At 28.0% G+C, this 17306-nt stretch overlaps 3 protein-coding genes across 3 annotated transcripts; 1 reads left to right on the forward strand and 2 right to left on the reverse strand.

Moving 5' to 3' along the window:
* Positions 1-1262: 1262 nt before the first annotated feature.
* PGO_081280 (initiation factor 2 subunit family) lies at positions 1263-4709 on the reverse strand (the record flags this gene model as incomplete). Its single annotated transcript, XM_028687350.1, has 1 exon — positions 1263-4709. One exon carries the CDS (start codon positions 4707-4709, stop codon positions 1263-1265), a length of 3447 nt encoding a protein of 1148 aa, XP_028543151.1.
* A 2397-nt stretch (positions 4710-7106) lies between these two features.
* Positions 7107-9090, reverse strand: PGO_081290 (GDP-L-fucose synthase; the record flags this gene model as incomplete). Its single annotated transcript, XM_028687351.1, has 7 exons — positions 7107-7162; positions 7317-7383; positions 7510-7545; positions 7659-7723; positions 7846-8022; positions 8145-8427; positions 8743-9090. 7 exons carry the CDS (start codon positions 9088-9090, stop codon positions 7107-7109), a joined length of 1032 nt encoding a protein of 343 aa, XP_028543152.1.
* Positions 9091-11769: 2679 nt separating this feature from the next.
* On the forward strand, positions 11770-16518 carry PGO_081300 (hypothetical protein, conserved; the record flags this gene model as incomplete). Its single annotated transcript, XM_028687352.1, has 1 exon — positions 11770-16518. The coding sequence occupies one exon, from the start codon at positions 11770-11772 to the stop codon at positions 16516-16518; it is 4749 nt and encodes a 1582-aa protein (XP_028543153.1).
* Positions 16519-17306: the final 788 nt, after the last annotated feature.

The following is a 17306-nucleotide window of genomic DNA, read 5'->3' on the forward strand; positions in this document are numbered from 1 at the left end:
CCCGTTTTGTCTACCTTTAGAGCTGTTCTGAGACATGTTCGGGTGTGAGTTGTGCGTGTATATATATATATATATGTATATATATATATATATTATACGCTTTTTTTTTTCTATTTTTTTAACCCTGCTTCCATGCGATGTTTTAAAAAAAAAAAACGTTCTATGGTATTATTATTACTTAACATTCTATTCCAGTTTAAATTTTTTTCGCACAAAAAGGCGACATTTCTCGAGTCTCTTTATTTTCTATTCTAAGTGTTAATCTTAGATTAATGTGGACATTTTGAAATTTATGCCCAAGGGAAAAAAGTAAAATAAAAAAAGGATTGAAATTGAGAGCGCAAGAAGAAATGGATAAAGGGAAACAAAAAAAAAAAAAAAAAAAAAAAGTTTTTTTTTTTTTTTGTATTTTTATAACTATTGTATATTTCGTTTTTACTCCTGATGAGATACTCCACCTGGTAATATTATTTGAAATTTTTTACCTTAAAAAAAAATACACCTATTATTAATTATACTTTCTCCTCTGATTTGTCTCATACACAGTAAAGTTGAATCCATTTTACATCATGGAGATGTGCATGTCTACAAAATTGATGAAACATATCATTTGAAATAACGTTACAAACAAGCACTCTGTCCAAACCAGATGCAAACCTCATGCACTTGGGGTAATATACGTATATATGCATTCAATTCACCATTTTAATCACCTCTACCCTTTTATCTCATGTATACTGAATATAAATTCTGCAAGAAACAGATATATTAACCGCGTTAAAAACTGTTAAATGGAGATGACCACCTCTTATTGAAAATTTTTTCTTTTCCTACATTGTATATAGATGCATATATTATATATTACGCACGGACTTAACTGAAATATATAAAAGTATACATGCGCTTTTATTTTACAACAAGAAAAGGGAGGGAGAACCATTCATTGTTTATTCAAAATGAAATCGTTTATTGGATGCATATCAGTTTTCGTTTTTATGAGAAAAATGGTAAGTGAAAAATAACACCTTGCTTTTTTTGAATTCATTTTTCTCATAAAAAAAAAAAAAAAGGTGCATGCATGTATGTGTATGTATGTGTATGTATGTGTATGTATGTGTATGCATGTGTATGCATGTGTATCAATGTATATATTAAAAATAGGGACGCCTGCGGGATACTAAAAAAAAAGTTGGAAGGACACACAATCATATGTATGAAAACATGCGCACACTCCAATACGCATATAATATGCACAAACGGAGCTAGAGACTGTTTTGCACGAACATTTTTAACGAGTTTTTGTTTTCGCTCGTGTATAAACCTGCCTCAGTGACAATATAGGTAATGTACTTAAGTGGGGTAACATCATTACATATATTGGCAACATAAAAAGACTTGTCGGTGTTTGAATTAATTTTGTTTATGTGTGACATGACTGAGGTAAAAAGGTTGGTTTGGTTATGCCTATCTGTGCATATATTTTTTATATTAATATTTCCAATTGCCGTGCAAATGGAATCACAAGTAGCATTACAGCAAGTGTTTTCTTCTTCATTTTCATATGATTCTATTTGTGCATTTACACCATTATCAGGTGTCCCCGAATGGTTGTTATAACTAAAAGAATAGCTATTCTTATCACTTTTTAAATTAAAAAATACTTTATTTTTTTTAATGACATTTTTACTTTCATTTGAGATATTTCCACAATTTTGTTTATGATTTAAAAAGGGATTTATGTTTTCATTTACCTTTTCATTCGATGTTGTTCTTTCTGAATGTTTCAATATTCCTTTTGTTGACACGACTTTGCTGATGCTGCTGCTTCGGGAGGTGAGTAAGCTAGAAGCACTGATTATTTTTACATCTTTCCCTGGACCAATTTTATCCATGTCCATCAGACTAGTGCTACTTACAACCTTTTCTTCTTGGTAAAGTTTTTTCTCTAAAATAAATGTTTCTCTTTTTTGTTCATCATAATTTTGAACAAAAGCTACAATGTCATCATTTTCATTGTACGCCACGTTTATATTTTTAAGTGCACTATTCTGAGTATTCAATATTTGGTTATTTTTTGTTTTTAAAAGATCATCATCTGTGTTTTCATTATTATTATTCTGTTGTTCTCTATGTTCATACTTTATTTTAGTTTTGTTTTCATGAAGATTCTGGTTATAACTAATATTCGTTGATAATTTTGGTGGCTCGATTTTTTCTCCAATAGGGTTAAATTTATTGCCTGGGAATGTAAAGATATTTACTTTTTCTTTCTCTGCATCTGTGTAATATTTGATAATGGGTTTGGAAGCATTTCTACTTTTCGTGCTAAATTTAATATTATTAAAAAGAATGGATTTTAAATTTATACTTCCATATGATTCTAGAAACGTATTTAATTTTTTATTAAATATTATCCGATGATCCATGCATTCGTTCTTTTTTGTAACACTCCTAGATGAACTTGAGTTAAGAAGATGTTGCTGCTGACGTGTATTATTATTAAGACCATATTGCTGCATATTATTATGACCATATTGCTGCATATTATTATGACCATATTGTTGCATATTATTATGACCATATTGTTGCATATTATTATGACCATATTGTTGCATATTATTATGAGCACGCTGTTGGGCTTTATTATAAGCATGGCGCTGCGTATTCTTATGACTCTGGGAAAGCTGACAAAAATGCCTTTGATAACGGTGGTTTTCATAGTGATGCATGTATACATAATCATAAATGTGCAAATTATTATTTATATTATTCAAGCTATAACTATCGATTATAATTTTGTTACTAATTTTATACGTTTCACATGCTATATAAACATGGATATTATTAATATGAGATATCATGCATATGATACTTGTCCCGACATAAGCATAAATGCTATTATTTATAATTGCATCAATACCTAATAAAACTTTCGTACATTTTTTGATGTTATAAAATAAGGCACCAATTAATGTATACGTAACAGTTATTCCCAATTTGGTATACAATTTAATATCATAAGAATTTTTATACGGTTCTGAATCTACTAAAACAATTTCAAAATTTTTTCCACTCTTTTTTGCCTTAACAATGGACAAATATATATCATAATCAAAAGTATATATTAATAAAATATCATTATGATCAATTATATGCTCTGCTACGTAGTTTGATATATTTATAGAAGGAATAACAATTTTTGTTCTAATAAAATTATTAATATTGTTTGTAATAATTTCTTTCGTTTCTTCTAGTGTACTCTTTCCAATATGCTCTGTTATAATATTCTTAAACCACCTAATTATTTCTCCCATACTTATACTGTGCTTTTTACACATAATAATATAATTTATTTCTTTATCTATTATAATTTTCATATGTTTGTTAATTGGCTCATATGGTGGTAGAGAATAATCCTTAATAAAAGATTTCAATGCTATCAACAAATCCACATTTCTATCATTGTGTGTAGTGATAAAATGTTTGTTAAAATATATTCCTGTTCTTAATACACTGGGGTGAATTTCATTTTGACTTAGATCTAATAATATTTTGTCATATATATTTATTTTTTCAAATATATCAAAGTTGTATAAATCTTCAAAGTTTACCTTTCCATGTGATAAAAAGTAGTAATTATGCACGTTTGTAAGATTTAATTTTGTGCTTACGAAATGTTGAATCGGTCCTCCAATTGGTAAAACTTTCTTGTCACTCACAGAAATGTTTTTCTTTATCACACTTACACTTAATCTTGTTTTGTTATTTATTATATTTGATTTTACAGATTCTCTTTGTAACATATTTATGCTTTCTTGAGAAATTACCCCATGTGCATCTTTCCCTCCCCACGCTCCATCTTTGCAATTACCTTCATTGGGGGCTTCACTTTCACCCTCATTTTTGGTTTCATCAACTTCATTAGCCCCACTGACCTCATTAGCCCCACTGACCGTATTTGCCTCACTAACGGTATTTGCCTCACTAACCGTATTTGCCTCACTAACCGTATTTGCCTCACTAACGGTATTTGCCTCACTAACCGTATTTGCCTCATTTATTGTTTTCTTTTTTATTTTGTCCAATATATCCCCAATATTCAGTTGTGTCTGGGAATTTTGCTTGTCATCTCCAGTTGAACATTTTTCCCGTGCACAACGGTTCAATTTGGTTTCATGCCTTCGTCGATTCCCTTCCATTTTCCCGCTGCTTCTGATTCTTTTTGTTTTGCCCGATTCAACAAAGTTTATCTTGTGCAAGTTGCAGTATATGTCGTATGGAATGATGGTAGAAGCGATGGTAGATGCGATACTTGACGCGATGGTAGTAGATTCAGTAGTAGAAGCACTATCTTCTCCATCGGTACTATTACAATATGTACTTTCTACTTGCAATTCGGGTGCTATCCTTTCTTGCAGTGACTTGCATATGAAACAACGGTGCTTTGAAAAGTAATGACATTTGTAGATATTATTAATTACACAAAGAATGGAGTAAAATGCCGTATTTTTTTCATTGTATGGCTTAACAAAACTTTTAAATAAAGTATTCAGAAATGTTTTTTTACATGTACTTTTATTTATTGCTGAAATTCTTACATATTTTTCATTTTTTAAAAAATTTTTCTTATTAATTTTTTCTCTACTTATTTTTCCATTCACTCTTTTTTTCTTTCTTTTATGAAATGTTAAATAAGTTTTGTCTTCCATTTTGAAGCCATAAAAAAAAAAAAAAAAAAGTTAAAAAGGATGCAATTGTTTAAAACATTCAAAATAAAAACAAAATATATTGACACGTGTGTGCACTGAGATATATCTACGTGTGCATGTAAAGCATAGATATACCTATATATATATGTACATACGTGTGGGTGGTGTGCATTAAACAAATGGGATACAATGATAAGTCCATCTATCCGTTGTCAATGTTGACTTAAATCAAATTGCTGCACGCAAGTATGACAACACGCTTTCACCATTGCACACATTGAGATTAGCAGAATAGGTATAGAGGATCTAACAGCTGCATGAATATCAAAGCTAATTTGATAAAAAACGAATTAATAAATATATACATACATTATCCACAAACATACATCTGTATATATAGTCTATCCATGGATATGGGAGACGTGGTTAATCAAAATGACCCTGGTTCTAGTGGGATCTTTTTTCATTGTATAAATGCACATGCTAATTCATGGGCAAATATATATATATATATATATATATATATATATTCATGTATTATCAAATATACATGGTTACAAAAACGTTTAAATTTTTACATGTAAACCCAGTTAAAACGGCATTATGCCAATTAATGACAATGTTTTCACTCAATTTAACAAGATTATGGAGAAAATAAAATAAAAAAATGTTACCTTGCCATATGTATATACGAAATAACAAAAAATGTTGCATTAAATTCAATCAAAAATGTGTGCTATAAAAAGTATATTAAATTTTTAAAAAAATGTAATACTTGTAAACACAGTTACATAACGTACGAAAAAAAACGAAAAAAAAAAAAAAAAAAAAAAAAAGCCTTTATGTTTTATTTAATATATACACTCCATCGAACAATTTATATAATTTTATACAATTTTGCAAAATACATATTTTACAGGGGCTTTTTTTTTTTTTTTTTTTTTTTACCTATACACGCATTGTTCTTATAAAGGAATATCCCATTTGTGGGCTAATATACGTAAAAAAAAAAAAAAAATAATGATAATAAATAGAAATAAAAAATAAATGCGATTCGAGATTTATGAATTTATTTGTACTTTTTTTTTTTTTTTTTTTTTTTCCCCCCCTATTATTTTATTTTTTGATTTTTAAAGTGTTTAAAGAAATGCCAACCCCATTTTGCTATAGAGAGAAAAAAAAAAAACATCATTACACTTATGCTTCATTAAAATGCTAAAACAACCTTTTCCCTTTATTTCACCATTTTTTTTTTTTTTTTTTTTTTTTTCTCCCATGCAATTTACCTAAGAATTAAATTTTTTATACGAAAAAATGGGGAAAAGGATCATGGGACGTACAAATGTGTTATGTGTAAAAAACTTGAGAAAGAAGAAAGAATGAATAGAAGAGGTTTAAATAATAAAAAAAAATACCCATAGAGCTTTTATAATTACCCTTCTTTATATACACAATTGTGCTAAGAAAAAAAAAAGAAAAATGTCTGCAAAACAAAACTCACTATTGGTGAAGAAATTTTTAAAAATAATGCAAGACTCAAAGTGTGAAAAGAACATTTTATGCTGATAACAACGAAAAATACATAGTGTTAAAAACGAAATGGAAAAAATGAAATTTGAAAAAAACATATATATCATTAATGTGTAAATATATATATAAATTGTTTAATGGCAACAAATTGGGTCATTGTAAGGCAAACATGTTTTATTTAAAAAAGGAAAATAGAATTTTCTCCCCCTGTCCATATATATAACAATTTTGTTTGTGAAATATGCAAATCAAGAAATATCCCTTTTTTTTTTTTTTTTTTTACACTTCATTATCACTTTAAGCATGAAGTGGAAAATATATGTTCAGGTTTCCCATATGAATATATACTACACATAGTATAAACTTCGTGTATATATATATATATATATAGGTACATGGAATTTGTGCGTCAACTCCTTTTCCTTAATCAAGTTGTATTTTCGCGCACTTTCAACCTGCCTCTTGTCTGTTTTTTATATTTTGTTTTCTTTAATAAAAGTTCACAATGTGTGCTGTTCATCGTATATGGAATCAAAAAGGCAGTGTATATAATCAGATTTATATATATGTATACATATATATACATTTTTTTTTTTTTTCCTTCCCTTTGAAATAAATCTGGGAGACATAAATTTGTTTAGGGGAAAGGGCGGGGAATATTTTTGCCATTTCCGCATTCTCTGTGGTTTATAAAAATTCTATATTTATTCAGCAATTACAGACAAAGTGATAAAAATGGTAAAAGCAGAGCAAAGATGGACAAAATGGCTAAAATAGTGAACATCAATAAAACTGTTTTAAAAAAAAATAAATAATAAAACGCATATATATTAAACAATTGTATAAATTTCTTTAAGTTCATAAATATCATCTTCTTATATTCTCATATGTTGTAATAAACCATTCGATAGTTTCCTTCAAACCTGCAATGTATCACACATTACATGCATTGAATGTATTAAGAAGAGGGAATTTTCGTAAAATGAACTTTCATTGCACTTCATGTGCAAATTGAGCAACTCTTCAAAATTATAATTTTTTTTTTTTTTTTTATTATTTTCTATCAATCTATTTAACCCTGGTTTATGTCAGTAAAAGTAAAAGAATTATCCAATATTTTCATTAATTTATCGTTGCTCGAGGTCTAAAAAAAAAAAAAAAAAGGAGTAAATTTTAGTATGGAGATAAATTCATTTTATCAATTCATTCTTCACTTAGATTGAAAATATATTAACTTTCTAGATTATTCAATCTAATGTTATGGTGAAACCTTTCGATGAATTCCGTTGTCCTTTGTTTTGTCGAACTAAAAAAAAAAAAAAAAAAAAAATTTACGTTTTTTTTTTTTTTTTCATTTAACACGTTTCAAGTTGTATTATTTTAGTTGAAATTTTTTTTTTTTTATATATATATATGAACCAATATTTCATTGTTAAATTCTAGGTAATGTTTAATTTTTTCTGCCAGCCCCTTAATGGTTAATTCTGATGAAAAGACAAAAGGATCAGCGTTTTTATGTGTAAAATATGTTTAAAAATATACATATATATACATACATACGTATATATATGTATATATATTTTTTTGGAACGCATATTATATGTACCATTCGAAGGAAGGTTAGTGGAAAAAATGATGCTGAAAACTTCATCCTTAATAATTGTTAAATATTTGGAGTAATACGTATTGAGGATATAGTATAAAATATTGCTTATGTCTCTATTGTATATAAATTGACGGACAGCTGTCCCATCACCCATAAGTTTTACGTTTATGTTGTTCACTGAAAGGATGAAAAACAAAAAAAAAAAAATAATTACAAAAATATGTAGCGTTATACTGTGTCTCTATGTTAAGTGAGATGTAAATGCTTCTTTTTAAAAAAAAATAAATAAATAAAACTACCTTTAGCTAAATACATCTTATGAATAATAGAGGGTATTACGTGAGCATTGGATAAATTAAAATTATCATATTTTCCGTATACATTTGTAGGTATTATACAGATCCACTCATAATTATATTTTTCTCTATAAAACCTAACCAATACTTCCAAAACTCTTTTCGATACGCTATATCCTTCATTACTTAAGTGACATCTCCCCTCATGTATATTTTCTTCAACCAAAGGTAAACTACACTTTTCTGGGAAAACACAAGTGGATAGTGTGAATATTCCTCTGGTAATCTATAAGATCAACGTGAAGAAAGGACATTTATTTATTTTTTGTTTTAGAAGTGAAACTTCCTATCATTGTATAGTTACTTTAGTCTTTCATTAAATGTTTATGTGTGTTTATATACAGATGATAACTGTTTTATGCATATATATTTATCCTCCTCTTTTTAAGACAGCTTAAATAGGCAATATGTTCCAAACTGCATGCCCTAAAGGGACTCACATCCTTGGCCTTTTTTGCTGTTCTCCCCCATGTATATCTATATATGTATACATGTGAATGCATATATGCACATGCAAAATCATTTTTTCCTTTTTTCATACCGAATACATGTGACACAGTTTAACTATATTTAAATTGATTTCCAAATTATCAACCAAGAACTGCAGGTTGTTGTTTTTATTCGCGTACAAACCACCTACATATGCAGCAAAATGCACTATATCAGTAATTTCATGTTTTTCAAAAATTTTGCGGGTATCATCAAAATTTTTTAAATCACAAATTTTTGAGCTTAAAAAGATATATTTCTTAATTACATTTTTATCTCTCGAATTCACAATTATTTCATTTTCCTCTTCTACAAAATTACTGTTTTCATTTTTTATCACTTCTCTTAAACTGTTTCCTAACAAACCAGTGCCACCCGTTACTAGACAAACCCTTGTCATCATATTATAAAAAAGGTGGAAAAAGTATGGGCATGTGTTATTATGTAACAAAATTTGGGAATAATGAGACTTATGTAACAGAATGTTCTATGTGCATTTGCACGAATTGATATCGTCTTATAGAAATGTTAAAAATGCGTATACTATCTGTAACATGTTTTAAAAGAATGAAAAACTGTTCTTATGTCCAAATGGTCACATTGTTTTAATTATGCATTTTGCATTACACCACTTTGATGCTATTTAAGAACTTTTTTTTTTTTTTTTATTTTTGCTTAGGAAAAATGATACACTAAATTCCCTTATTGGGCTTATGAAAGACAAAATTTATTTTTAAAGTGTGTTAATCTTTACACTTTTGTGATATGCTTAGTGTGAGGATAAAGAAAGAAAATGATAAAATAAAAAAGAAAAATTGAATAACATAAAATTAACAAAAACAAAAATGTAAATAATCTATACAAGACCTAAAAAAAAAAAAAAAAAAAAAAAAAATTACAAGGCATATTTTTTCCCTTTTTGCACACGAATAGTTCAGGATGATCCATGAAGTGAAAAAGAATAAATAATTCCTAAACGAAATGGTATATCGATAAAATATAAATTGGTGTAATTCTATTCTTTTTGCTAACTTAAAAAAAAAGAACAGTTAGTTACACACCGTTATGTTGAAAGAAAAGGGATATAACTTACTGTTGTGCCTAGAAAAGTGTCAATTGAAAAAAGCAGTTTTTGTGAATTCCCTTCATTATATGTTCTTCCGAGGGAAAAGACAAAAAAATATAGTGTACAGGAAAATGCAAGAAAACCTTAAAAATTACATTACACTGTTGATAACTAGTGGGACTAGGATAATATCCAGAAGCACATTTTGCAACGAAAGTGTTTGCAAGAGCTCATATTTCATTATATATATTAAATATTTATTCACATGTACACATTAATTCGTTTATGAATAATGTTGACATAAGACAGTTTGAAATTCTTTTTTTTTAACTTTTTCTTGGTGAAAAAGAACAAGTTAATAATCTCATTTTTAATGTACCATACCAAATGAACTACAATGACAAGAAGAAATCTGCAACAATAAAACACACCCGAGTTTACAATTTCAGTTTTATCAACTTTACAACAGTAGAATGGCCTATTTTGGGGCTTTTTTTTTTTTTTTTTTTTTTGAATTATTCTCATTCCTTATTTATCATGGAATGTTTTCTTTACATACTCACTTTTTAAAAAAACAATTATGTACTCACATTGGAATATTTTATGGTTTTACTGCATGTATTTTATTTTTTAGTTCAATTGATACATATTTTTGCCATGCTCAAATAGATTTTTTTTTTTTTTTTTTACATTTCACTTTTACTAAGTAGTAAGGAAAGGGTAAAAAAGAGAAATGAATTGTTTTGAATTCTTAAAAGCAAAAAAAAAAAAAATAAATAAATAAAAATGTGTCAGTATGGCGTTGTAAATTGATAAAAAAAAAAAAAAAAAGATCAAAGACTAAAAAACAGAATACTTGCAATGACAATTTTGTACATATCTCCTGAAATTGATAGAATTTTGAACTGATATAGTATATAAAATTTAGTCTTTCTTGCGCTACAGTATCCATTCACATATATTGTCTTCTGTTTCGGTTATAACTTACTATGTACAAAAGGGTTATTTCATTTTATTTTATTTTATTTATCTTTTTACTTTTAATTTGATGATTCAAATGAATGAACAATTTTTTTTTTTTTTTACGGAGTTCAATTCCTTTCAAATGTACAAATGATCTCACACACCTGGTAAATAAACGTGGAATGATAAGAGAAAAAAAAAAAAAAAAAAAAAAAAAGGATACAATAAAAACCTGAGAGCATATCAAATGGCAGATGAAATCACAGACAAGCACTCGGATAATAAAAAAAAAAAAATAATAAATAAATAATATTTTCTGTTTCTCGGATCAACACATTGCATATTTTTTTTTTTTTTCTCCAATTTTGTTCTAAAGAATAAAATTCTAAAACTTTTTTATTTTCGGTCGTCTAACATCAAAAGGTAATTATTTTTAGATAAATGTTTTGTTTTTTTTTTAATGGACAAGAACGATTTTGCACATTTTTGTTCCATGAAGTGTTAAGCATGTAAGATAGGCGAAAAAAAATTCAAATGAGAAATATTCTAAATAAATATTGAGGAAAAAAAAGTGAGCACTTGAGAAAACGAAAAATAATAAAACAATAAAATAGTAAAACAATAAAATAGTAAAATAGTAAAATAGTAAAATAATAAAATAACAAAATACACAAATAACAAAATGGGAAAATAACAAAATAACAAAATACACAAATAACAAAATACACAAATAACAAAATACTCAAATAACAAAATACCCAAATAACAAAATACCCAAATAACAAAATACCCAAATAACAAAATACCCAAATAACAAAATACCCAAATAACAAAATACCCAAATAACAAAATACCCAAATAACAAAATACCAAAATAAATGAAATGTAACGCAGTTAACTATTTCTCCGAAAACACGAAGAATCCATAATATGTTACAAAAAAGAAAAAAATTAGCTAGAATTAAATTAATGAAAATTACGTCTATAAGACTTCATTGCGTCGTTTCATCCTCACACTTTACACTTTTTTCACCCATATCATAATCAATTATGCTACGAATATTTTGCATTTACTTTCTTCCTATTTTATTCTCCTTTATCCTTTTCTGTGAAAAAAATGCACTGGCAATCATTGACAATAAAAATAAAAGGGCCACTTTGTTATCCCTATTAAAAAAGACCTTTGTTGATAATAAAGAGTATAAGGATGAGGACGATTTAAATGATTTGTTAGAAAGCATAAATAATATAACACTATACCCAACCGATAATGATAAATTCGACAAATTCTTAGATGAGTTTTTGAAATTTTATAGTGTTGATGCAACTTTCAGTGACGAAGATAAAAGAGTGATACACATGTCTGGTGTTCTAAGTGAGATTTACGTTGACGTAGATGAATTAAATAAAGAAGAATTAAGAGGACATTTTAACAATGTTTTTGAATTGGGGCATAATTTAATTAATTTAATTATGCATAGCAATTTGCTTCACCCTGAACTTAATGAAAAGGTGACAGAAATGGTACAACCAGATCAAGAGGGTGAAACGTTTCATGATGTGCAACCTGAACAAAAGGACAAAACTAAGGAAGAGAATAATTCATATTATGATGAAACGAAGTTTAATGAATCTACCATACATGACCAGGGCCCTGAGTATAATACCAAATCTAAATATACACACGAGTACAACTATGGTGGCAAGGAAGATTACCATGGAGGTATGGATTATGAGTACAGTGACAGGTACAGTGACAGGTACAGTGACAGGTACAGTGACAGGTACAGGGACAAATATGGGAATAAACAGAATGAGGAACATGAAGAGTATGACAATTACAATGAAGAAGAAGAAAAAAAAAAAGAAAAGAAAAGAAAATATACCTGGAAAAAGATGAAGGATATACTAGAAATGAAAAATATTAGATTAATTAATAAATCAACTGGGAAATTCCATGTAAATTTTTACACCAACTGTATAAATTATATCAATACTCCATGTGCAAAAAATCCTTTGCCTTTTTATAAGGAGGATTATGGATTTAATGGAATGCATCCCTTTGATACGAATAAATTTCCACAGATATATGATAACAATAGTTACTATGATGGTGAGAAGGAAAATCTAAAAGTTGTTAAAAAGGGTATCCAGAATGAGCATCAAAAAGAGAGGGAATGTAGTGTATACGAAAAATTAATGAAGGAATTGTGCGAAAAAGTTGAAAAAGGGAAAGGTGCTACTACATTGGCTAAAAGTGAATGGAAAAAAAAAAAAGGAAAAACATATGACATAAATGAGGGCACACATGGTAATGTCGACGAGGATGATGCTGACCATCATGCAGATGTTGATAATCATGAAGATGTTGATGATGAAGATGATGATGATGAAGAGTTGGATGTTCAGGACACAATGTCCTGCAAATGGAAAGATCTAAATAACAAACACAATTATGAGGAGAATAACAATAAAGTCCAGGGAGAAAGTATGGATGATATGGATGAACCTAATATAAAATTAGGTGGAAAGGGGAAGAATGGTATCGATTTTTCATATACATATTATAACCCTTATTACATGTTCAGGTTGGGTAACCAAATTCCAGACAAGGAAAAGGAGGGAAAAAATGAAAAAGGTGATGACATTAACACACAGGAATCGCTAGAAATGAATAATCAATTGAAAGATAAAAAAGTGGATGAACATGGAGATGATGCAGAAGAAGAAGAGGTAATCGAGGAGGTAGAAGAAGTGATGGAAGTGGGAGGAGTAGACAAATCGTATGAAGAAGACGAGAAGAACATAAATAAAAGCGATGCAAACTTATTAGTCAAAAAAATTATAGAACTTACAGACTACATAGACTCAAATAAAAAGAAGGAGAATGAATTACAAAATAAGATTAGCCTTGCACAAGGCAACAAATGTAGACCTATATATAAAAAAAAAGAAATGAAAAGTAAAAAAATGAAAACAAAATGTGATATAATAGATGAATCAACAGAAGAAAAAGTGAAAGACACAATGTTTGTTAAAGTAGGTCAAAATGGAACAAACGGATATGTAAATTTTTTTGATTTCAGAGAAAATTCTATAAAAAAAAATTTCAGTGATTTATTATACGTTATGGAAAATTTAAAAGTATTTGACATTACAGAAACTGTTATGTTTATTCAGAAATTTACACAATCAGTGTGTGCATCTTACTGTATGGGAATAACAGATGTCTTCGAATTGGTAAATAATGATATGCTAATGTATGAAAAAATGAGATTCCATTTTCATAAAAATGGCATGACTGTGACTACGAATGAGGAACATAAATTTAATAATACTCAGTTTGAAATTTTGCTAAAAATACTAAATATAAACGAATACACTATTCCTTTAACATGTCCCTGTAAATCATACACGAACATTATTATCAGCTATTGTAAACAATATACATCGAAATTGAAAGGGTATTTTACTCAAACTAAAAATTCTGAATTTTTAGAAAAATTCACTCCAAGTTATCTTCTACAAAAGTTAATGCTTCTTGAAGAAAAATTGAAATATATAAAAAAAAATGGAAATATGATATCTCCAAATTTGTTGAAAGAGTTAAAAGAAAAAAATTTACAAAATACTGCTTATTATCACAACAATAAATATTTTGCAACTTTAAAAACTTCCAACACGTCCTGTGGTAATGATACTGATTGTACATCTCAAAATGAAGTTGTAGGTAAAAGTAACAATACTTCTAAGTCTAGCAGTATGGATGAACAATGTAAAGAGAACATGGTGAATAATTTTAAATATCCAGATATAGACGTACTTCACGTTTACTATAATTCTTCTCTAGTAAATCTAAAAAATATGAATGATGTTAAAAACATTATGATTGAAGAAATGAAATCAAAAATATTTCATATCAACTCTTATCGAATTGGAAATCAATTTTTCCCAACATACAGTAATTTAGGCAAAGATGATCATGACTTGGAAATTTCAGAATCTGTTAATTCTTCCATGTTGAAATCACAAAATATGCAGAATGAGAATAAAATCAACCTAGGAAATTTTGTTATACCAAAATTGCGACATGTAAATAAAAATACCAAAGAGGGAAATGCAAATAATGCCAACCATCTTTTAAATAATAAAGTTGTGGAAAATTCAGATTGGGTTCCTCTAAAAAGTCCTCCAAATCATGAAGATTTTTATGACGCAAAAAATTCTCACACGAATTTGATTGAAAATAATGAAAAAATGTTGAACGAACAAAAATTGGAAAATGGTGACATAAACTTGAAAAATTCCTTTTTAGAAAAAGAAACGCTCACGAAGGAGGAGCCAGTTATGATTGGAAAAAATATTCACGACAGTGACGATCACACTGCAGATCAGAGTGCAGGACATGATGCAGGACACGATGCAGATCACGATACAGATCAAGATACAGATGATAATGCAAATCATAATGCAAATGACGATGCAGATCAAGACGCAAATCACAGTGCAAATCCCAGTGCAAATCATAGTGCAAATCATAGTGCAAATCCCAGTCCAAATCCCAGTGCAAATCATAGTGCAAATCCCAGTGCAAATCATAGTGCAAATCCCAGTGCAAATCCCAGTGCAGATGAGGGTGATAAGTCCTGTGTCGATACCCAATGCAACATGGGCGAAAAAGACACAAATCAAAATAATAACAGTTTGGATAAATCCCCAAAATTGCAAAATAAAATTGGGGAAATGAATTATTGTAATAAGAAAAAAGTAATAAATGTAAAATATTTAATTTACTTTTTCAAAAATATGCATGTGTGGAAATCAGGGGATTATTGCCACAATGTAATTTATATAGACCATTTACTCAAGAAAATTAATTTTAATGAATATATGGTATTCCAAGAAGAATTAGATGAAGATAATGTGCTACTTTATTTTTCCTCCAACTTGAAGAAGAAATACGTATTAGATATGAATTATTTTATCTTCTTATTACAAAAAATTTCCTTAATTATGTATGTAGAAGATTTGTGTAGTGTGTTTCAATTTAATGGAATCAAACAAAATAAAAAATTAATCAAGTACATAGAAAATGCTTCAAATATTCACAATTTTATAGAAAAACATATTTTATTTTCTCACGAACAATATTCAAAAAAGAATAAATATGCAAAAGAGTTATCAACAATCTCTACTTCTACCTTTTTTTCGTCTAAAAATGATATCATATTGAACAGTCATCCATATAACAATATTGTATTTAATGAAAGAGACATTTATGAAATTTTTTTTACTTATGTGGATGATACATTAACAGAAAGAATGATTAATGAAACATGGCTAACACCTTACGCGTTCATGCTAAATAAACCAAATAAAAAGAATGCAAATAATGGCAAATTAGAAATATTTCAAAATTATTTTATTACAAAATATTCAAGAAGTGTCATAGATAAATATATGTATTATGAATACAAAAAAGTAGCAAAAAATATAGTTCAACATCATGAAGAATTGTGTCCAAAATTATATGAACATGGAGATGAACTAAAAGAATATAAATTAATTATTTACAATGATAATCCAACTATGACCAATATTATCATTACTACTACTATAAATGTTATGAATATTTCCTTCTTACAAAGTCTGTTAGAAGTTATCTTAGATATTAGGGCAACTCAGCAATTTTTTTCTTATCAGGGAAAATTCATACCTATAAATGCATTTATCATTTTACAGGAAGGTGTAAATTACCTCTTTTTTAATTATGTACCAAATGAAAATCACATGAATTAAGGGCGTAACTAGAAGATTCGATATGTTTAAGAAAATTTCTCATTTCAAGGCTTTTTTTTTTTTTTTTTGTCTAATTTACATAGTATATGACCTGGGACGTGATATCATAAAACGAAAGAAATTTAAGGAGAGAATTCCCCAGTTGAACATAGACAGACCAATGTTTTGAGGGAAAATATACTAGCATTCTTTTTTTTTTTTTTTTTTTTTTTTTGTAATTCCAGATTGAATGTGCATGGTTATAAGTATGAAGATAAAACGTTAAAATTGTTTTTTTTTTTTTTTTATTTTTAGAAAAGGAAAAATAATTCCTTAAAAGTGATGAGCAAGAAAGGGAGAATACATGTAACTGTGCAATGTGATAAAACATGGAACATGAAAGAAACTGGAATAACAGAATTTCCTATAATTTATTCTAAAATTCTTCTGTTCTATATTCTATCACCCTGGATGAGTAATGCAAAAACATTTTTGAAACATAAAAATAAATTGAAATGTTAGTAAAGGGTGTGGTGAGTGGATTGACCCCCCTCGAACAATTTAATGAAGTATTCACAAGTGAATCTCATTAGTGTTCATAACGAGCAGGATACACAAATATGTAGATACACCCATGGGTGTGTATATTAGGATAGATATGTACACGAGAATGTACATAAGTAAAATGATATGTTCTCTTTTTTTTTTTTTTCTTTTTTTTTTTATTATGATTCCTTCAAATTCACATCTACTGGGATGTTCTCATTTGAACATGTTCGTGCACAAGAGCAGATACATATGTGTTTGGA

Source organism: Plasmodium gonderi (assembly GCF_002157705.1).
Source record: "Plasmodium gonderi DNA, contig: Chr08, whole genome shotgun sequence".
Taxonomy (NCBI): Eukaryota; Apicomplexa; class Aconoidasida; order Haemosporida; family Plasmodiidae; genus Plasmodium; species Plasmodium gonderi.